General features: G+C 48.5%; 1 protein-coding gene across 3 annotated transcripts in view; it reads left to right on the top strand.

The window, feature by feature from the left end:
• Positions 1 to 22,636, top strand: part of CACNA1H (calcium voltage-gated channel subunit alpha1 H) — a 389,727-nt gene that overhangs the window by 253,801 nt on the left and 113,290 nt on the right. For all 3 annotated transcript variants that reach the window (XM_081889028.1, XM_081889027.1, XM_081889026.1), the window contains exons 8-10: positions 1,907 to 1,999; positions 4,223 to 4,997; positions 6,757 to 7,175. In XM_081889028.1, coding sequence (XP_081745154.1) covers positions 1,907 to 1,999; positions 4,223 to 4,997; positions 6,757 to 7,175 — 1,287 coding nt within the window. The remainder of the gene's footprint in view (positions 1 to 1,906; positions 2,000 to 4,222; positions 4,998 to 6,756; positions 7,176 to 22,636) is intronic.

Below are 22,636 nucleotides of genomic sequence, written 5' to 3'. Positions count from 1 at the left end.
CGGGAAGGTAAACGCCGTTTCCGTGCGCTGCTCTGCTTTGCCAGAAGCGGCTTAGTCATGCTGGCCACATGACCCGGAAGCTGTACACCGGCTCCCTCGGCCTATAAAGCAAGATGACCCCAGAGTCGGCCACGACTGGACCTAATGGTCAGGGTTCCCTTTACCTTTTTAACCCGCTGCTAAGAGTTTTAGAATATGCTGTCATGGACTGGTTGAATGCAGAGGAATGGAAGGAGGAGCCAGCTGGGCGACCCCCAAGGGAAGAAGTGCTCGGAGCCAGGGGAGAGGTGGTGGGACGATGATGAATGGTAAGAGAGAGAAGGCAGGAAGACTGGGAGGAGGAAGTGTCAGAAGCTGAAGAAGTAACAGGGCTTAGTGAGCGGGGAGAGTCTGTGGCAGAGAGAAGTTCAGAATCAGAGGCAGAAGCTGAAGCAGGAGAGGAGAAAGGATTAGAAGCAGAGATGAGTCAGGTTGGTGAAGAGTCATAGCTGTCTCCCCCTCCCGCTGAAACAAGCTCCCCTCCTCGCTTGTCTCCCAGAACCAGAAGAGGCATGAAAAGGGCGGAGGAGAGGGTGTTTGCATGCAGGCACAGTCTCAGATTGCTTGGGGAATGCCCTAGGGATGTGAGGACTTTCAGTCTTGGCAACTGATTTTCATGGAGGAAGACCACTGGGAATGAGCTGCTCTGCTCATAAGAATGACACTCAACCAAGTCTTTGGTGGTTGTGTTTTTGCTAATAAACAGTTAACTCCATTTTTGAACTGCGTGGTTACTGACCGGCAGACTCCTGTGACATATGCCTTGCTCTTCTGTAGCTTCCAGCTTCTCATGTGTCTCTTTCTGCTGTCAATACCAAGCAAGCTCAAATCCTGAAGAAACCACAGGACAGACCGTTGGTTAAATATGGGATCCTCATTATTGCAATGATAATCCAACGGAAAAAGCCTTGGCTGCAGGCTTCTGCAGAACTTGGCAGACTCTCCATGGCGTCTTCAGCTGTAGACCATCGCCGAAGTTTGACATTAATCCATGTGTACCTATTTGCAAAGTCAATGCCAACTCTGGATAATCTGTTAGGGCACTTGCTATCTTGGTAGAGAGATGAGCAGGGCACCCAATTAAATTGCAGAGCATAAGGATTTGCAGAAAAGTTTGTCCTTTGCTAGGCTGGATCTAGTTCACAAAAGGAGGGTGGAAATGAAGGTAAATATAAGCTAGGGTATTTGAAAGCTCTGCCGATACTGACTTTAGGAAATCTGGCTTCATCATATTGCAACGAGACTTTTCAAGCCATGGGTTCGGCTGCTGAGATGTTACAGAATATTAATGAACTCTGTCTCGGAAGAATACCTTGGATAACCAGAACTTATCTCCCCCCACCCACCCACCCACACCCATTTTTCTGTTCTCTTTTGATTACTTATCCCCACCTAAACCAGGGAGGTGTCTTACAAACGTCAATCGGAATAATGCGAGGAAATTAGATCCTGTCCTGTGTTGCAATAAATCTATAGCTTTTTAAAAGTTTTTTTTAAAAAAAATCTCAAAATTTTATTTTACGGGTTTAGTACTGTTTTTTATTCTGAATTACATATGGGGAGACCAAAATCTTTTAAGTGCTGAGGATCTCCAAACATCTTAACCCAGTCCTCTTTATTTTTTCTTCCATCATGGACCCCATGGGAGGCTGCTGTGTGAATGAGGGAGTGTGTGATAATGTGAAGGGGAGATGAATAACAAAAAAAAGGTTCTGTGTGTGTGTGTGTGTGTGTGTGTGTGTGTGTGTGTGTAAAAACCTAGCTGTGAGTGTGTATGGGGCTCTACTTGCAGATTCAATTCCCAATTGCAATTTATGTATTTTTCTTGACTTTTCTTCCTCTCATCTCTTCCCCCCCCCCCCTACAGGTTATAACCCTGGAAGGATGGGTTGACATCATGTATTATGTCATGGATGCGCACTCTTTTTACAATTTTATATATTTTATACTACTTATAATAGTAAGTATGAGGATGGGTTCGGACGCATGGGGAGAGGGCACTGTCATATCTTGTGGTCATTGGGCTGTACCCAGAGTAGACCCTTTGAAAGTAATAGCTGCACAGTCGTACCTTGGATCCCGAACACCTTGCAAGTCGAAGGTTTTGGCTCCCGAATGCCGCAAACCCAGAAGTGAGTGTTCCGGTTTGCGAACGGTCTTTGGAACCCAAAGGTCTGACAGGGCTTCCGCAGCTTCCGATTGGCTGCAGGAACTTCCTGAAGCCAATCAGAAGTCGTGTTTGATTTCCGAACGTTTCGGAAGTCGAACGAACTTCCGGAATGGATTCCGTTCGACTTCCGAGGTACGACTGTATTTCAATCCATTGCTTTCAATGTATTTGCTCTTTCAATGTGTTTGCTCTTAGTTGGATACAACCCATAGATCTGGGTGCTACGGCATATATTCCACCCATCCATCATTTCTGCTAGGTGTTAGGGACAGGCAGGACAATGACAAGTGTGCACCGAGCGAAGAGGGGCTAGCCTCTGGCTTGGGAGAGAGGGGGGCAGTGATTTGTGGGGACCTATACCAGCCCGGGGGCAAGATTGGAGTCAGGGGGTGCTTCAGCGCACAGGATGGGTCAGAAGAAGAGGAGGAAGAGGCAGATTGGGCAAGTGAAGGGCCAAGCACTTCCCCGCCCTCTCCTACACCACTGCCTCCCAGAACCAGGAGGGGACTGAAAAGAGCAGAGCAGAGGCAGCTTCCATGCAGGCACAGTCTCTGGCTGCGGTGTGCAGCCCATCAAAGGGGTACATAAACTGGTGGAGGGGACTGTTGGCCACTGTTGCTGCAACTGTTCCATAGAATGCATACCTATCTGCCTAGATGCTAGACTGCTGTGCAGAAATAACCAGAACTGCCGAAGTGACTGTAAGTGTCCTCTTCGCCAGTAGATAGTTAACTCTCTGCCATGTGCAATCCTTGGGCTGAGAAGCATCCTAGACACAAGGGGACCTACCTATCCCCTCTGTCAGGTGGAATTGAACCACTAGGCTTCAAGGAGCTAGCTCTCCGCTTGAGCCATAGGCCCAAGGGTGACTAACCTGATGTCTTCCGAATGATGTTGGAGTCCAGCTCCCACCAGTACCCAACTGACATGGTCAGTGGGCATCAATGAAGGGGTCTGAGACCCTCCAGATGTTGCTGGATTAAGAGTGTTTCCCCCAGATGATCTATGTGACCAACTTAGGATGGGCAGTGCATTCCTTAAGGTACCCTGGACCTAAGTAATTCAGGACATGGGTGGCGCTGTGGTCTAAACCACTGAGCCTCTTGGGCTTGCTGATCAGAAGGTCAGGGGTTTGAATCCCCATGGTGGAGTGAGCTCCTGTTGCTCTGTCCCAGCTCCTGCCAACCTAGAAGTTCAAAAGCATGCCAATGCAAGTAGATCAGGCATGTCCAAAGTCCGTTTCAACCTCAAAAAAAGGTAAAATCAAAAAAAAAGCTCAACAACATTGGTTGGCCCTCACAGCCCTTCACTTGATCAAATCTGGCCCTCTTTGAAAAAGTTTGGACACCCCTGGAGTAGATAAATAGGTACCGCTGTGGCGGGAAGGTAAACAGCGTTTCCATGCACTTTGGTTTCCATCAAGGTGTTCTGTTGCACCAGAAGTGGTTTAGCCATGCTGGCCACATGATCTGGAAAGCTGTCTGTGGACAAACACCAGCTCCCTTGGCCTGAAAGTGAGATGAGCGCCGCAACCCTATAGTCACCTTTGACTGGACTTAACCGTCCAGGGGTCCTTTACTTTTCTTTAACTTAATTCAGGGCTTTCGACGCTAGTACAGCTTGGCCCAGATGATGACGATGATAATAATAATAATGATGATTTATTATTTTTACCCCGCCCATCTGGCTGGGTTTCCCCAGCGATTCTGGGCGGCTTCCAACAGAATATTAAAAACAATACAGCATCAGAAATTTAAAAAGTCCCTAAACTGGGCCTCCTTCAGTTGTCTTTTAAAAGTAAAATAGTTGTTTATTGCCTTGACATGTGGTGGGAGGGTGTTCCACAGGGCAGGCACCACTACCGAGAAGGCCCTATGCCTGGTTCCCTGTAAGCTCACTTCTCGCAGCGAGGGAACCACCAGAAGGCCCTCAGTGTTGGACCTCAGTGTCTGGGCTGGATGATGGGGGTGGAGAATGATATTGCAACTGCTCTGTTTCTCTGTCCCCTTCCAGGTTGGTTCTTTCTTCATGATTAACTTGTGCCTGGTTGTGATAGCAACACAGTTTTCTGAAACAAAACAGCGGGAGAATCAGCTGATGCAAGAGCAGCGAGCCCGCTACCTCTCAAACGACAGCACAATCGCCAGCTTCTCCGAGCCGGGGAGCTGCTACGAGGAACTCCTCAAATACATCTGCCACATTTTCAGGAAAGTCAAGCGGAGGACGTTGCGCCTCTACAACAACTGGCAGAGCAAGCGAAGGAAAAAGGTCAACCCCAACGGCGGAGACGACGGCCAAGGCCGCCGGAGCAAGAAGCGCATCACCTCCATTCACCACCTGATCCACCACCATCACCATCACCACTATCACATCAGCAATGGGAGCCCTCATGGGCCGCGCTCCAACCCCGAGATCTGCGACCTCGAGCTCAAGGTCATGAAGCCCGGAAGTCAACTCATGCTTCCTCCGCCATCCCCCAACCTCCGGAACTCTGCGGCTCCAGATTCGGAGTCCGTCCATAGCATCTACCATGCAGACTGCCATGTGGAAGGGCCCCCGATGAAATGCAAGTCTTCCAGCGTCACGGCGGGGGTCAAGCTCTCCAATCACGGCAACATGAACTACCCGACCATCTTGCCTTCTCCCGTTGGCAGGGCTGGTGCCGCCCCGGCGTCGGTGGGGCAGAAAAATGGCGGGAGCAATGGTGCCACCACTCCTGTGGTCAATAGCCCGGTGCATATGAACGTGGATTCTTTTGGGAAGCTCCATCATTTGGTTGGAGAACATGGTAAGGGGGGGGGAAGAGTTTTGTATCTCGGCTTAGGTTCAGCGGGCAAAGAGAGAAGGCCAGTTGTGAAATCAAAGGTTGCTGAGAATGCAAGAATGTAGGAGAAGCCCCTCTGGATAATGATGATGATGATGATGATAAATTATTATTTATTATTTACACCCTGCCCATCTGGCTGTGTTTCCCCAGCCACTCTGGGAGGCTCCCAACAGAATATTAAAAACACACAACAAACATTAAAAACTTCCCTAAACAGGGTTGCCTTCAGATGTCTTCTATAAGATAGTTGTTTATCTCCTTGACATCTGACGGGAGGGTGTTCCACAGGGAGGGTGCCACAGCCAAGAAGGCCCTCTGCCTGGTTCCCTGTACACTCACATCTTGCAGTGAGGGAACCCCCAGAAGGCCCTAGGAGCTGGACCTCCGTGTCCGGGCTGAACAATGGGGATGGAGAGGCTCCATCTGCTTCTGACAATGGTTAGCTGGATGGCCCAATAGGAGCCCCACAACCAAGGCACAAAATCTGTTGGTGTCTGATAGACCTTTCCATCACCATTAATGTTGTCTTGAAATCTCCCTTGAGAGCCATTTCACCCAGTGGCCACCACCACATTCCACAAGAGCAAATTTCTCAAATTAACCATGTATTGTGTTGAAGTGCATTTCATGGAGCGTATGGTCTGCCCGTGGCGATTTGCCACAACAGCTACATTCTACCGTCAGAGCTTCCTGAGAACAATATCAGTCAATTATCAAGGCAGCTCAGATAGCCCTTTTTACTCTTAATTTAGCTTCAATGGAATCATCCAGTTATACCAGTGATGGCCAAACTTAGCCCTCCAGCTGTTTGAGGACCACAATTCCCATCATCCCTGACCACTGGTCCTGTTAGCTAGGGATGATGGGAGTCGTAGTCCTAAAACAGCTGGAGGACCAAGTTTGGCCATCACTGAGTTAAATTCTTTCACCAATACATACAGGCAATCCCATGTCAGTGTGAATTAAACCAATTTTATGTAACAAGTCAAAATGGGGACACGTTCTTCCCATGGGCGAGAGGTTTAAGAGCACCCAGCTGCTCATGTAGGTTGTTGATGAAATTGCACCCCTCAGCTAGGGTTGCCATACATTCGGAATTTCCTGGACATAGCTGGAATATGGCAGTTGGAAGCAATGTCTGGGCAGAAATCACTTGAATGTTTGGGGAAATAGAGAAACATGGCAACCCATGTGTTGAAAGCTTACTGAAATTCCTTAAAAATAGCTCGAAAACTTTGCAGAAAAGCTCAACAACTTTTCACCTTTTGAAATATGTCAACCCTACCCTAAGCAAACCCTCAAGCCTCGCTTAAGAACCAGGTAAAGGTAAAGGGACCCCTGACCGTTAGGTCCAGTCGTGACCAACTCTGGGGTTGCGGCACTCATCTCGCTTTATTGGCCGAGGGAGCCGACGTACAGCTTCTGGGTCATGTGGCCAGCATGACTAAGCCACTTCTGGCAAACCAGAGCAGCACACGGAAACGCCGTTTACCTTCCCTCCGGAGCGGTACCTATTTATGTACTTGCACTTTGACATGCTTTTTAACTGCTAGGTTGGCAGGAGCACGGATCAAGCAACGGGAGCTCACCCCATCACAGGGATTCGAACCGCCAGCCTTCTGATTGGCAAGCCCTAGGCTCTGTGGTTTAACCCACAGCGCCACCAGGTAGGAAGGCCCAAACTGTTCCCATTCATCTCATCCACCTCCTTCCCTTGCAGGTCTTTGTCGGACGTCCAGCAGGTTGTCTGGCTTCAATGTGCAGTGCCCCCTGCCCAGCCCACAGGCCAACATGCTGAACTGTGAGCTGCAGAACTGCCCCTACTGCGCCAGCATCCTGCAGGACCCCGAGTTCGAGTTCAGCGAGTCGGACAGCTACGAGTCGGGCGACGACAACACCGGCGTCTACGAGTTCACGCAGGATGTGAAGCACGGGGACCAGAGGGACCAGATCCAGCAGCAGAGGAATAAGAAGAGGAAGAAGAAGAAAGAGCCAAAGGAGAAGAATAGGATAGCCAGGTTCTGGAAGGCGTTTGGCAACAAGCTGAAAAGGATAGTGGAGAGCAAGTATTTCAACCGGGGAATTATGATCGCCATTCTCATCAATACACTGAGCATGGGGATAGAGTACCACGAGCAGGTAGGTGGCCCACGTCTCTCATTAAACTGGCTTTTGTAGGAATGGGGGAGGAATCGGATTTGACTTGCACTCAAAGGTGAATCCACTTGGTTCGCACTCTGCAAAACAATGGAAGGACCAGAACGCAGCCAGCCTTCGAAATTCACATGTCTCCGAATTTTGCAGCCCAGTTTTTTTAGCTAAGCGCTGTGTGCAAAAAAAAATGCACCCACCAGGGCAGGGCTGGATTTAGGTTTGATGAGGCCCTAAGCTACTGAAGGTAATGGGGCCCTTTATATGTCCAGCTGTCCTTTGTCAACAACAAATTGTCGGGTTTTGTGTTGAATATATGCTGTATGGCACCCTTAACAAACTACAGTTCCCAAGATTCTTTGGTGAGGGGAAGCCACGACTCTTTGAAGTGGCGTGATACTGCTTCACATGCATAGTGCAGATGGGACTTCAAATTGCCCCATCATCCTTAATCTACCTTTCCGTGCTTCCACCTACAGAAGCCTTGATTCTGCCTGACTTACTCAGTTTCCTTGACATTTGCCTCCTTTGTCAGGCTGCTGTTTAAATGTCAAGCGCTTGTTTCCTGGTTCTTCTCCAAAGACCTTTGTATAGGGCAAACATTCTTCCTAGTGGACATCAGAATGTGGGAATACACCAGCAGTGGTCCAAGCAGCAGCATCTAACTTGAGTGTCATCTGCAAGGCAAGTTCTAGGATTTAAATGGTTTCTTAATTTTCAAGGAGGAGACTCTAAGCATAAACATTTTCAAAACAATTGGTTTCCCACCTCCACAGAAGACCAATGCACCAGATTTCCCCATAAAATCTATATGCGTAATTGGTGATTTATGATTATTTGAAAATTTGGATATTTTCTAAAAGGATGCCATATTTCAACAAAATTGTCCGTATCAGATTCATCCTTCAGGGCATGTATTTTCTTAGTTAGTTTCTCAGATTGTCCACAAACTCTGTTTCCAATATTTGATGTGTAGCTCATCATGCCCTTTCCAGTTTTTGCTATAAGTAATCATGCGGTTTAACCACTGAGTCGGTTTAACCACTGAGCTTGCCGATCAAAAGGTCAGCGGTTCAAATCCCTGCTACGGGGTGAGCTCCCGTTTCTCAGTCCCAGCTCCTGCCCACCTAGCAGTTCGAAAGCACGTCAAAGTGCAAGTAGATAAATAGGTACCGCTCCAGTGGGAAGGTAAACGGTGTTTCCATGTGCTGCTCTGGCTCGCCAGAAGCGGCTTAATCATGCTGGCCACATGACCCGGAAAAACTGTCTGCAGACAAACACCGGTTCCCTCGGCCAATAAAGCGAGATGAGCACCGCAACCCCAGAGTCGTCTGCAGCTGGACCTAACAGTCAGGGGTACCTTTACCTTTAATCATGCCACTACCAGAAGAAAGGTGATAAGTTCTTTGTTGCCGTAATTTGAGTATTTTAAAAAATTGTTTAAAAACCTAGGCATGCATTGCATTGCACTGCATGTCCCAGTTCGTAATTTTCTTTATTTCTGTAAATACCCTTTCCCCAAAATGGTTGCACTAATTCACATGTCCACCACATATGGAAAGTCGTATCAATTACCTTGCACACTCTCCAGCACATTGCAGAAGATGCTATGTCTGCCGAACTGAGTCTTACACGTGTTAGATGCCATCTATGTATTAACTTAAATGCAGGTTTATGATGATTTTTTGTGAGGGGGTGGGGCAAGGTTGTCCATAGATTGTTGCAATCTGCTGCTTCAATTCCTGTACCTGGGTCCTTTTCCCAGTTTTGTTTATTAGCCAAGCGTTGTCCATTGGATAGGTCAGTGAGTGTTTTGTATAAAATCAACAATATTTTGGAGGGAGTGTTCAGTTTCTCAAATTGCATGAGATTTAACTGTTGAATTGAGATAAAATGTATCACCTGATAGATTAAAAGCCAATTCACATTTCAGCCCTCAGTTCTTTCCATGGCTTGGCCTGCTGGAAGAGAGATATCACTTTCATAAAAGCGAATGAATCTGCGTGAGCCTTTTTTCTTTCCATTTCATATCCATCGATTTTCTATCATCTGTGTAAAAGGGGGAATGAAATGCAAAAGGAACCAGTGGTGATATAGGCAGTGTTGATTTTGATATCCAGGATTGACAGATCTTTAATTCTACTTTTGCAAATGGGTTTGCTATCATTTCTCAGATAGCTTTGTTAAATGGGAGGCCTGTGTTGCACGCATTCATCAAATTCCGATTGCACCTGAATCTTCTCTTTTACGCTATCATACGAATGACATTTAGTCTATGGGCTGCATCATAGTATCTTTCCAATTGTGGTAGACCCATTCCTCCTCTCTGGAAATGTTGATACAGAATACAGTTAATTGCAATCAAGGTCTCTCAGCAAGGACCGACTCCACCCCCATCGCTCAGCCCAGACACTGAGGTCCAGCTCTGAGGGCCTTCTGGCAGTTCCCTCACTGCGAGAAGTAAGGTTAAAGCAAACTAGGCAGAGGGCCTTCTCGGTAGTGGTGCCTGCCCTGTGGAACGCCCTCCCATCAGATGACAAGGAAATAAGCAACTATCTGACTTTTAGAAGACACCTGAAGGCAGCCCTGTTTAGGGAAGCTTTTAATGTTTGGTGTTTTATTGTGTTTTTAATATGCTGTTGGAAGCCGCCCAGAGTGACTGGGGAGGCCCAGCCAGATGGGTGAGGTAAAAGTGTTGTTGTTGTTGTTGTTGCTTCCCTTTCTACAAAACAGAGAATGGCATCCAGAAAGGCTATTTGAAAGCAATACAAAATCTGTGGAGAGAAATACAGGAGGCCCTAGGAGACAAGACTGGAGAGGGAAGAAACGGCTGATTTGATCTGGTAGCTATAGTTCATCATAGGTCCAAACTATCATGGCTGTCAAGGAAGGCTATTAATGGTTACAAGACATAATGGCTGGTCTCTCCTTCCAAAGGTGGAGGAAGCAATTCTTCTGAATACCACTTGTACAGAATCCCACGTGGGGAGAGTGTTCTTGCGCTCAGCTCCTGCTTGCAGGATTCCCATAGGCTTCAGTTTGGCCACAGTGAGAACAGGATGCTAGACAAGGCAGATGCTGGCCTGATCCATCACTCAGACTCTTCTTATGCTCGGGGGGGGGGGGGGATATGGCTTGGTTTGACATGGAAGAGTTTATATACAAAGGAAATGTAGCGGTGTGGGCATGTAAGAGAAATTCAGAAATCCATATTAGGGCAATGCCTTTATTAAAGTAAAGGTAAAGGGACCCCTGACCATTAGGTCCAGTCATGACCGACTCTGGGGTTGCGGCGCTCATCTCACTTTATTGGCCGAGGGAGCCGGCATGCAGCTTCCGGGTCATGTAGCCAGCATGACCAAGCCGCTTCTGGCGAACCAGAGCAGCGCACGGAAACGCCATTTACCTTCCCGCCAGAGTGGTACCTATTTATCTACTTGCACTTTGACGTGCTTTTGAACTGCTAGGTTGGCAGGAGCTGGGACCAAGCAACGGGAGCTCACCCCGTCATGGGGATTCGAACCGCCGACCTTCTGATCGGCAAGTCCTAGGCTCTGTGGTTTAGACCACAGCGCCACCCGCATGGGATGCCTTTATTAGGACCAACCAAAACGTCACGTAAGCAATGTGTGCAAGCTTTAAAGTCCTTCAGATCTCTTTTTTTTAAAAAAAAAAAAAAAACAGCCCTGCTGGATAGCTCAGTTGGTTAGAGCATGGTGCTGATAATACCAAGGTTGCAGGTTCAATCCCCATAGTTCTGCATTTCAGGGAGTTGGACCAGATGGTCCCCAGGGTCCCTTCAACTATGATTCTATGAAACCAGGTCAAAGGGTAGTGAACTTCTTTCCAGCTCAAGTCCCGCATTCACTCCACACATTGGCAGTGGGTGTAGCTCAGCCTAGGTGTGGCCATCAGACATTCCTGCATTCTTACTGTTACAGAAACTTCACAGAGGCTGATTTAGGGCAGTGCGACCAATTCCACCACCCTGGGAGATGCTGGGCGATGCAACTATGATGTGGCGAATTAAGCAGAACAGAAGGTGAGAGGCAGCTGGGGGCACCGGATTTTGCACAGGGCACCACTGAAATTCAAAAGACCAAAGTCCACCAATGCGGTTCAGATGATCTGTTCAAATATGAGGAGGGAGGGTTTGTTCCCTCTCCAGTCATCCATCTGATGACTGCAGAAGAAGCCATTTGCATCCCCATCAAAGTGCTGGTCTCAGCCCACCATAGCACTGCATCTATGAAGTGAAGGACATGAGACAGGAGTTGGTAATGCAGGTGAGCTGTGCATAAGCAAGCTGCCAGCTAGCTCTGTGGAGGCTCTTTTTATTAGCACAATATGCAAAACCAGTCAGGTACATTTTGGACTGTGCCCTTTACACATCTTCCAATCACGAGATCGTGGGGTGGCACAAATATATTTTGGCACCTGTTTCCATCACGTCACCTTCCCCCTGAACAATGTTTAATCGAAAGAGACAAAGGTCACAGACAGGGCACAGCAGACTACTCAGAGAGCAAAGGTTAAATAGGGGGCATGATGTTCAGACAGCTGTGGCTCCTCTGTGGGTGGAAGTGTGCTCCACACCCGGTGGTCATTCCTTCACATCTAAACATATATTAATTTGCGGCAAAGACCAAGCAATCGCTCTGAGGGAAACTAGTAAATGGTTTGGAGCGCTCCAGTTTCTCTTTTCAGATTGACTTAAGTTCCATTGTGTGTAACAGAATGTAGCACAGCAGTCTATTGAAAGTAAAGAGCCTTGTGCTTTCAGTGTTTCTAAATGCTTAGCTTTGGGACATAGACAGTGACAGCTCCTCAGTGTTCTTCCCACTCACCTTCTCCAGAGTGACCCTAGGAGCCCATCCTCAGTAGATGACTCTTCTCTTTTCACCCCGATAGTCTCCAATCAGCACAAAGGGTAAGAAGACGTCTTCTCAGTGCCAGAAATCTCCCCTTCCATGCTGACTGGGCAACTCTAGGGCAAGGGAGGCAGAGATCCTGCTGGAACCCTACTAACAGAAGGAGCAATGGGTCTTCAAGCCCCTTGCCATCCCAGATCACTACGCCTCTGCTAGAAGGTCCCATAATCACTTCCAAATTTTAACTGCATCAAGCAAACTCTCACTTTCTTTCCTGATTAGTTCTACCCACACACACACCCCATGTGTGTGCTTGATGAGGTGATGACTTAAATGAAGTGTCAGAATAATAATAATAATAATAATAATAATAATAATAGTAATAATAATAATAATTTATTTATACCCCGCCCTCCCCAGCCAAGACCGGGTTCAGGGCGGCTATCACCGAATATAAATACAGTAAAAACATTAAAAGCAAAACAAAAACAAAAAACCCAAACAAGCAGTTGATTAAAATATAAGTTAGAATACAGTTTAGAATGCATCTTATTTATACCCCGCCCTGCCATTCTGGGTGGCTCCCAACAGATTAAAAACAGAATAAAACATCAAACATTAAAAACTTCCCTAAACAGGACTGCCTTCAGATGTCTTCTAAAAGTCATATAGTTGTTTATTTCCTTGACATCTGGCGGGAGGGCGTTCCACAGGGCAGGCGCCACCACCGAGAAGGCCCTCTGCCTGGTTCCCTGTAACCTCACATCTCGCAGTGAGGGAACCACCAGAAGGCCCTCGGAGCTGGACCTCAGTGTCTGGGCTGAACAATGGGGGTGGGGACGCTCCTTCATATATACTGAGCCGAGGCCATTTAGGGCATTAAAGGTCAGCACCAACACTTGATTACTTAGAGGAGGTGTCAGATTTGGCCAGGTGGTGGAGGAATCCAGTGGATCTCCAGATACAATCAAATCCTTTCACGGAATCAACCCTATGCCTGCTGGCTTCTCTGCCCTCAAAGTCTTTTCCTTGGTTTGTGAACCTGAAAAGGCAGCAAGCTCCCCATGGATAAGTCTTTTGCGCCCACCCATAAAAGTGTCATTTGCTCTTGCCGGGTGTCAAAAGATCTATCTCCTTCTCCTTCTTCTTTTTAAGTGCTTAGAGGAAATAAAAATGCATGGGGTTCACGCCAATACAGAGATCAGCGTGGTGTCAAGAAACATTTCTGGAAGGCGAGGGCAGCGTGTCTCCATTGTCCTGTTGGACGGGAGATAAGTCACTGCAAGAGCCGTTGGTCGGGTCACTCAATGTACGAGAAAGATGCTCTTTTTCATTTCACCCCGACTTTCCTTAGGGTGAGGCAGTCCATTCTAGATACAGTGGTACATACGCTTCAGGTTACAGACGCTTCAGGTTACAGACTCCGCTAACCCAGAAATATTACCTCAGGTTAAGAACTTTGCTTCAGGATGAGAACAGAAATCGTGCTCCAGTGGCACGGCGGCAGTAGGAGGCCCCATTAGCTAAAGTGGTGCTTCAGGTTAAGAACGGACCTCCGGAACGTATTAAGTACTTAACCCGAGGTACCACTGTACTCATCAAAATGCATGCCCTCCATTCTTCCTCTCTCTGTGTGTGTTCCTGCTTTTTGATGCTGCTGTTGTGGCATTTATTGTTCTTAGGAGCAAATCATTTGTACATTATAAAACCTGCTGGTGGCAGATTAGGCTATCCACAATGGCCTACCTCCACTCTCGGAGGCAGCGAGTGCCAATTGCTGCGGATCACTACTAGGGAGAGAGGGTGTTGCACTCAGATCTTGCTTGTGGGATTCCCAAAATGAGCATCTACAAGATAGTGAGAACAGGAGGCTGAGCAGTATGAGCCTTTTTACTCTTCTTCTGGTCTTAAAGAGACCCCTGGCCATTAGGTCCAGTCGTGGCCGACTCTGGGGTTGCAGCACTCATCTCACTTTATTGGCCGAGGGAGCTGGCGTACAGCTTCCAGGTCATGTGGCCAGCATGACTAAGCCACTTCTGGCGAACCAGAGCAGCACACGGAAATGCCGTTTACCTTCCCGCCGGAGTGCTACCTATTTATCTACTTGCACTTTGATGTGCTTTCGAACTGCTAGGTTGGCAGGAGCAGGGACCGAGCAACGGGAGCTCACCCCATCACGGGGATTCGAACCGCCAACCTTCTGATTGGCAAGTGCTAGGCTCAGTGGTTTAACCCACAGCGCCACCTGCGTCCCCTCGGCGAAGTGTAAAGAGGAAGAGGGAGTGGTTTCTTAAGAAAAGCACGTACTAACGTCTCAATTCTTGGCAGGTTTGTGGGGATGTCTTGGCTCGCTCTCTCATGCTGCAAGGCATGTTGCAGCACAAATGGGGCAGGCAGGGGCTGTAGCTCAGTGGCAGAACATCTGCTTTGCATACAGAGGGTCCCAGGTTCAATCCCCAACATCTCCTATTGCCTCTGCTTTGGTAATCTCCAGGTCAGATTATTTGTTATATGTGTCAGGTTTCGGGGAATCCAATCTCTCCCACGGTGGCAGCCAAGGAGTAGATAGACAATAAAAGTTCTTACCAATTGATTTATTCACTATTCACAGAGAGAGCTGAAGGAATGCAGACTCGCCTAGATAATGGCGTTTCTCCAAGTAAAGTCCCACCCCCTCCATCTATCCCAGGGGTCAGCAAACTTTTTCAGCAGGGGGCTGGTCCACTGTCCCTCAGACCTTGTGGGGGGCCTAGCTATATTTTGGAAGGGGGGGAGAATGAACGAATTCCTATGCCATACAAATAACTCAGAGATGCATTTTAAATAAAAGGGCACATTCCACTCATGTAAAAACACACTGATTCCTGAACCGTCCGCGGGCCGAATTTAGAAGTCGATTGGGCCGGATTCGGCCCCCCGGGCCTTAGTTTGCCTACCCTGATCTATCCTGCGTTGGCTAATCTGAGCTTCCTGCCTCTGAGCCTTCTGTTCGACCACCCTCAATGCTTGCCTGGTCCTGGGAAGGGGGTCAGGAATGCTCTCCAAAGAAACTGAGTCTGTTAGTAGGACGCCAGGAGGCAGAAAAACTAGAAGAGTTCTTACCAGGTGGTTTATTCAATATTCACATAGAGAGACGAAAGAATGTGGTCTCTCATAGTTATCGGCAATGCTCCAACTCAAGTCCCACCCCCCTCAGTCCCTCCTATTCTACATCACCCCTGCACCGGCTGATCTGTGCTTTCTGCCTCTGAGTTTTCTGTTCTATTACACTCATGGCACGCCTTGTTCTGGGAGGGGGGGTCAGAAATGCCTTCAAGAGACACTGAGTCTGTCAGCTGTCTCTCCCCTGGTTCTTCTTCTTCCTGCTATTCCTCCTCCAATGTTTCCCAGCTTCTCCCATCTGCAGCCTCTGAACTATGCCCTTCTACAAACCACTGTTCTGAATCTATACTGTCCTTCTGTTCTCGGGAAGGTTCGGGAGAAAGGGGGTGGTCCCCACTATTCCTCCTCAGTCCAGCCAGAGGTGTAGGAAGGGAGGTGCGGTGGGGGCAGACTGCCCCATGTGTCATCGCTGAGGGGGTGACATTTGGCACGTCGCATGCCTGCAACTCCCAAGCCTACCCCGAGCTGTCGATCAAAGAGGGGGAGCTGTGCCGCTTTGCCGGCGGGCTTCCCCCCCTTCCCCCATTGTTTTGACAGCTCGGGGGAGGCTTGGGAGTCATGGGCAGATGGCACGCCGTTGTCCCACACTCCCAGGCTGCTGTAGGAGGCAGGCAGGCAGGCAGGCAGGAAGGCAAGCAAGCAGAGAGGGTAGGGAAGGAGAGAAGCAAAAGCTCCCTCATCTCAGGACCCAAACCCTGGAATGCACAGGAGAAGAGGTGGGGTGTGAGAACAAAGTTAGGGGGGGAGTTTTAAGTGCTTACGCTCACAGTGTTAAGTAAACAAACCAGAAAATAACATTTGCAACTGTAAGTATCTTATTTTCCCTTCTTTTAATAATTTCAATGTGGGGAGGGGGGTGACCAAAAAAAAATCACACCGGGTACCACCTGACCTTGCTCCGCCTCTGAATCCAGCCCCTGACATATGTGAGGCTGCCTCTAAAGACAGCTCTGAAACTTCAGCTGATGCAGAATTCAGCAGTCAGGCTGGAGGAAGACAGTTTGAGCATATAATGCCAATCCTGGCCTGATTGCACTCGCTCCCGTTAGTTTCTGGGCAGAATTCAAAGTGATGGTTTTGACCTATAAAGCTTACACTTCCCAGGCTGGTTAAATTGTCAGTCCCTTTTCTCAGGGAAATCCAGGAACTGTAACTCTGCAAAGGGGATCTAGAGATATCCTGACAACTCTGAGCACCCTTAACAAAGTACACATCTCCTACACATCCTTCTTCCCAGGAAACTTGCCTGGGTGGAAGCTAGAGTGGGATGTGTGAAAGAATTGACATCTTTTTGCTCCACCCAATTTTGCTTCTGGCCCCGCCTACCATGGCCATGTGACTCCTGAAGGTTGTCGAGAAGGGAATGCGAGTTTTGGCTTGAAAAGGCTTCCCGACTTCAATTTAGTGAATAGAACATCGTCGTGATACTAAGCAGCCAATCGGCTTTGACTACGTGATGATGTCACAGAAGGCAAGCCAACCCAGTTGTGGGCGGGGGAGTCAGCATGAAAGGACAATGGGAAAACAAGACCCAATAGCTGTGGACATTTTCGCTGGGAAATTGCCGAAAGAGAAATGGGGTGTTGTTTTCAATGCCGCTGAGCATGTTTCTGAGAAACTGTGACTGGCCGTGGCTAAGCCTCATGTTCTCCAATTGAGCGTGTTTTGCCAAGAATTGCATTTTCAGCCTTGGGGCTTGCGAGACGCTAGATCACTAAAAGTTTTTCTTCCACCGTCCAAACCCCAAGAGCAATTGAACGTTCCCTTTCTCCGTCTTCAGCCAGCTTACCGCCATGCAGCTTTGCTGCGTCAGAAAGCTGGGGTTTGCAAGCAGAGCTCTGCGGATCATCCCCGTCTGTGTGGGGCTGCTCAAACCCTGGCTTAGCTTGCAAACAGCCAGGCTAACAAACAGTTGGCAGAGCCAGCCTTCCTCCCTAAGTACCTCATGAGCAGGCAGCTTGAGATCAGAAAGTGGTCCTGAGGGGCTTTGCCTGGGGCTGCTGTGTAATGCTGAGAGCAAAAAGAAACAAAGCTCAGCGCCTTAGCCTATTGCCAGGATAGCTCTTGGCTGCTGTTATCAAAGCCTGGGACCCAAGGCTCTTTCAGATCTCAAAACAAAATGTAGCAAAATGGGAGGGGAACAGCAAGGAGGATCTGAGATCAGGGAAGAGCAGTCTCCCAGGAGCAGAGAGACTGCTTTGCATGCAGCAGGAGCCAGGTTCATTCCCCAATAGGTTGAGTCAGGAAAGACCCCAGAGAACCACTGGCAGTCAGTGTAGACTGGGGGTAGCCAATGTGGCGGCTGCTAAATGTTCTGGACTACAATTCTCACCATCCTTGACCATTCACTGTGCCGGCTGAGGCCGATGGGACGTCAGGAGCAAGCCAGCGGTAAATCACACTGTGCAAGTTGGAGTAAACTCTTTGTTAGCAAAAGCACAATCTTCACAGGAGTGTCAGGCCTAATGAGCAGAGGAACTCATCTCCGGTAGGTCTTTCCCCCTTAAAGCAGTTGCTGAGACTGAGAATGCCCACCTCCTCGCAGCCATCTAAGCCCCCTCCTCACCAGAGCTTTTTCCAAGCAATCAGAGACTGCGCCTGCATGCAGCCAACCTCTACACCCTTTTCATTCCTCTTCTAGTTCTGGGAGACAAGTGGGGAGGGGAGCTTGTTGCAGCGGGAGGGGGAGACACTCATGACTCTTCACAAGCCAGACTCATCTCTGCCTCTTGGTCTTTCTCCTCTCCTGCTTCAGCTTCTGCCTCTGATTCTGAAATTCTCTCTGCCGCAGACTCTCCCCACTCACTAAACCCTGTTACCTCTTCAGCTTCCAATACCGCCTCCTCCCAGTCTTCTCCCTCTGACCACTCACCATCGTCCCACCACCACTCCCTGGGCTCTGAGCCTTCTTCCCTTGTTGGTTCCCAAGCTGGCTCCTTCCATCATTCCTCTGCGCACAACAAGTGCGTGACATGGGAGTTCTAGTGCAAAGCTCCTAGAAGGTATAATAATAATAATAATAATAATAATAATAATAATAATAATAATAATAATTTATTATTTATACCCTGCCCATCTGGCTGGGCTTCCCCAGCCACTCCCAGAGGGCTGCCTTCAGATGTCTTCTAAAAGTTTGGTAGTTGTTGTTCTCTTTGACATCTGGTGGGAGGGTGTTCCATAGGGTGGGTGCCACTACCGATAAGGCCTTCTGCCTGGTTCCATGTAACCTCACTTCTCGCAGGGAGGGAACCGCCAGAAGGCCCTCGGAGCTGGACCTCAGTGTCCGGGCAGAATGATGGGGGTGGAGACGCTCCTTCAGGTCATTTAGGGCTTGAAAGATCAGCACCAACACTTTGAATTGTGGTCGGAAACGTACTGGGAGCCAATGTAGGTCTTTCAAGACCGGTGTTACATGGTCTCGGCGACCGCTCCCAGTCACCAGTCTAGCTGCCGCATTCTGGATTAGTTGTAGTTTCTGGGTCACCTCCAAAGGTAGCCCCATGTAGAGAGCATTGCAGTAGTCCAAGCGGGAGATAACCAGAGCATGCACTACTCTGGCGAGGCAATGTGCGGGCAGATAGGGTCTCATCCTGCGTACCAGATGGAGCTGGTAAACAGCTGCCCTGGACACAGAATTGACATGAGCCTCCGTGGACAGCTTTGAGTCCAAAATGACTCCCAGGCTGCACACCTGGTCCTTCAGGGGCACAGTTACCCCATTCAGGACCAGGGAGTCCTCCACACCTGCCTGCCTCCTGTCCCCCCAAAACAGTACTTCTGTCTTATGAGGATTCAACCTCAATCTGGGGTAAACAACACTGTGCAACCTGGCTCAGAAAAAGGCAGGTCCCTATGCTCCTACGATGCGCTGGTGCATACTCTCCGATATCTGATGGCCAGTGGTGAGGGATGATGGGAATTGGAGTCCAGAAAGATCTGGAGGGCCACAGGGAGCAGAAGGCTGCTGTAGTGGGAGCCACAAATGGGGATTACTGTTCTCACTCACCCAACTGTGTTTGGTCTATGGAGTTTTCATCAATGGGTTCCCTTTCTGCCCTAGGGGCACACAGCCTATACCAGGCCATGCCAATCCCTGGCACCAGCCCAAGCTGTCCTTCTGGTCCCTTCTTCTTTCTCCCAGCGATAAAAACAGCACATGCAAATCTCCCCAAGGAAGACAATGAGTAGGAAGTTCTGAATGCTGTTTATTTTCCTCCCAGTCTTTCCCGATTTCGGCTTCTGTGCTTGTTTCGTACTAGCTGGGGGATTCCTGTAGCGGTTATTTCTTCTTTTAAAAAATCCAGATGTAATATTTATGCTTGCATCTGTCTCTCCTCAGAAAACATGAAGTAAAAGGAAAGAGAACAAGATGCCACTTTCGGGAAATGATGTAGAACACCGTGGGGAAGAGCGAATTTGTTTCTGTTTTTCAGCCTTGCCGCACGAAAACTCAAACAGCTTTTGGTATTCTGGGCAGCGTCAACTTGCTTTCCCCTCCTTTCCCTTTCACATCAAGCGTTCTTTGATCATCCCGGGTAGCCAAAAGACATCCTAATTGCATGCCGTCATGCCAGAATCGCCCCCCCCCCCCGACATCCTATACCACGTAGGGACCAAACTGCTTACACAGCAGTAAACAGCCGGAGGGGAAACATGCTAATGTTCCGATTATCCCACCTGGGTTTCCAACAGCCACCAGCTCAAGTTCTCCCTAATTGGGATAAAAGCTGGGTTTTTGCCTGGAGCTCTTCAGGTGGAAAGTTTGCTCCCAGTCTCAATGTAGTCTGCTTAATGTTACGTTCTTTCAGGTTACGTCCCGTGGCAACCTGGAAGTACTGGAATGGATTACTTCTGGGTTTTGCCACTTGCGCATGCGCAGACGCGCAAAATGACATCACGCGCATGTGCAGAAGCGGCGAATCGCAACCCGCACATGCACAGATACGCTGCTGCGGGTTACGCTCTTTTCATGTTGTGAACGGGCCTCCGGAACGGATCCTGTTCGCATCCAGAGGTACCACTGTAAATATATATTGTTTGGGGGGGGAGAAATGATTTGATGCTAATTTTTGTGGTATTCCTACACTGTGGCCCGTGAAGGGCCACAGCCAAATCAATGAGCACAACACATAGTAAACTATTTAATGTCAAAGCTGACACAGTCGTTCCTACAGCCCCTAACACCCACACACATCAGTCTAGTGTCTAGGCAGCTATTCCCAAATCCATGCCCTATGTAGCAGTTGCAGCAACAGGGAGCCACGTCCCCCTCAACCAATGTATGTAGCTTCTGCTGACAGGCTGCACGCACACAACCAGAGACTGTGCCTGCAGTGAAGCTGCCTCTGCTCTGCCCTTTTCAGTCCCCTCCTGGTTCTGGGAGACAGTGGTGCTGGAGAGGGTGGGGAAGCACCTAGGCCTTCACTTGCCTGACTTGCCTCTTCCTCCTCTCTTTTTTTGAGCCATCCTGTGCTCCAACCCTAAAGTTTCTCCTGCCTCTGACTCTTGCCTCGAAGCTAGTACTGTTGTTGAGTCGTTTAGTCATGTCCGACTCTTCGTGACCCCGTGGACCAGAGCACGCCAGGCACTCCTGTCTTCCACTGCCTCCTGCAGTTTGGTCAAACTCATGTTAGTCACTTTGAGAACACTGTCCAGCCATCTCTTCCTCTGTCCTCCCCTTCTCCTTGTGCCCTCCATCTTGCCCAACATCGGGGTCTTTTCCAGGGAGTCTTCTCTTCTCATGAGGTGGCCAAAGTATTGGAGCCTCATCGTCAGGATCTGTCCTTCCAGTGAGCACTCAGGGCTGATTTCCTTCAGAATGGATCAGTTTGATCTTCTTGCAGTCCATGGGACTCTCAAGAGTCTCCTCCAGCACCATAATTTAAAAGCATCAATTCTTCAGCGATCAGCCTTCACCCGGAGCAGGAACCAGCAAGCCACTCCAGTATCCCTGCCAAGAAAACTCCATGGACAAAGTCAACAAGCTAGTACAGATCCCCACAAATCACTAGTCCCCTTCTCCCAAGTCAGACTGTGGTTCCCCTTCCCCCGGTACACACTCATTGGCTTCCTGCCATCTAGCTCAGTAATTCCTACACTGACTGGCAGCAGCTATCCAGGGTTTCAGACAGGGATCTTTACCAGCCCCAACTCTCTCTCTCTCTGTGTGTGTGTGTGTGTGTGTGTGTGTGTTGTGTTGCAATATTTAGTGGCACACAGATTTCAAAAGATGGCTGTGTTTGGGCTTTGCACTGTTCGTTTATTTATTTGGCACATTCATTTTTCTTGGAGTATGTTAACTATTGTCTCAGAAAGTGTGAATTGGGTAGGCTCACCTCTCAAATGCAAACCAAATCAATTTTCTACTCTGTCCTTAGAGAAAATGCCTCTTTAGCCCAAAGGAAAATCTTGCACGGACTCAACATTTGGCAGTTGTTGTTTTTTTCAAAATTCAACCAGTTTGAAGATTTCCCTGATTTCTGCTTTTTTTCTTTCTTCTCCAAATGACTTTTTCAGCCTGCGTTTCAGAACAAGATGTTCCCTCTTTGAGCCTGAGAAAGTCTTTGACAGATAAGTCCTTGGAGAGGCCGAGCTCTGAAAAGCCAACTCTTTCCTCTAAACGGTTCTGCTCATTTCACTGAGCTAAAGAAACTGTCCCCCCAAAAATTTCAGTCATCAGGATATAAAGTTTTCGTGGAGCTATGAGAAAGAGGGTTGTTTTTCTCCTGGAGGCTGTTTGGCAGCTCTCAGCAGGCGCCTTTGAAATACAGATTCTTGTCCCTAATTGCCAAGCCTCTTTTGATATGATTGTGATTATTTGGGAGAACAGGGTCCCGTTATCTATTAAAGCTCCTTCAAATATACAGAGTGAGCCGTGTTGGCAAGAAATTATCCATACGAAAGAGCCAAAAACATTCTAAAACAATTAAGATTAACAGAAAAAGAGATGGAAGCACATCAATAGCTACATGTCTGGAGAGGCTTGCCAAAACAAGCATTTAAAATGTCCGCCAAAGAGCATCAATACGCAGGGAGTTCCAAAGTGTAAGGGCTGCCACACTATTATCAATTTTCTTCAGGTGTGGAATGAATATTATGTGGCACCTGTGGCACTGCCAGTTCTGCAAGTCAGAGTGGTTCAGTGGGCACATCTGATGCCATCATAGCTGTCAACTTACAAATTTGAAAATAAGGGAACAGCAGCCTCGAAAATAAGGGATCAGCAGCCAAAATAAGGGATTTTGGCTTAGCTTATACAGCTGCACTGGTTGGAGGGTATGCTAAGCAGCACGTTGGGGCCGTCGTCGTCCTGGCGCGATGAGTTCCATCGGCCCTTCCCTGCCCAAGAGAGAGGGGGGAGGGAGAGAGAGAGACTCTCGCCCACGCTGCCCACGAGCCCAGCATGAGGTGGTTGCA

Source organism: Podarcis melisellensis (assembly GCF_964234715.1).
Source record: "Podarcis melisellensis genome assembly, chromosome: 14".
NCBI classification, from domain to species: Eukaryota; Metazoa; Chordata; class Lepidosauria; order Squamata; family Lacertidae; genus Podarcis; species Podarcis melisellensis.
Note: the sequence above shows the minus strand (reverse complement) of the source record. Positions and strands in the feature narration are given on the sequence as shown.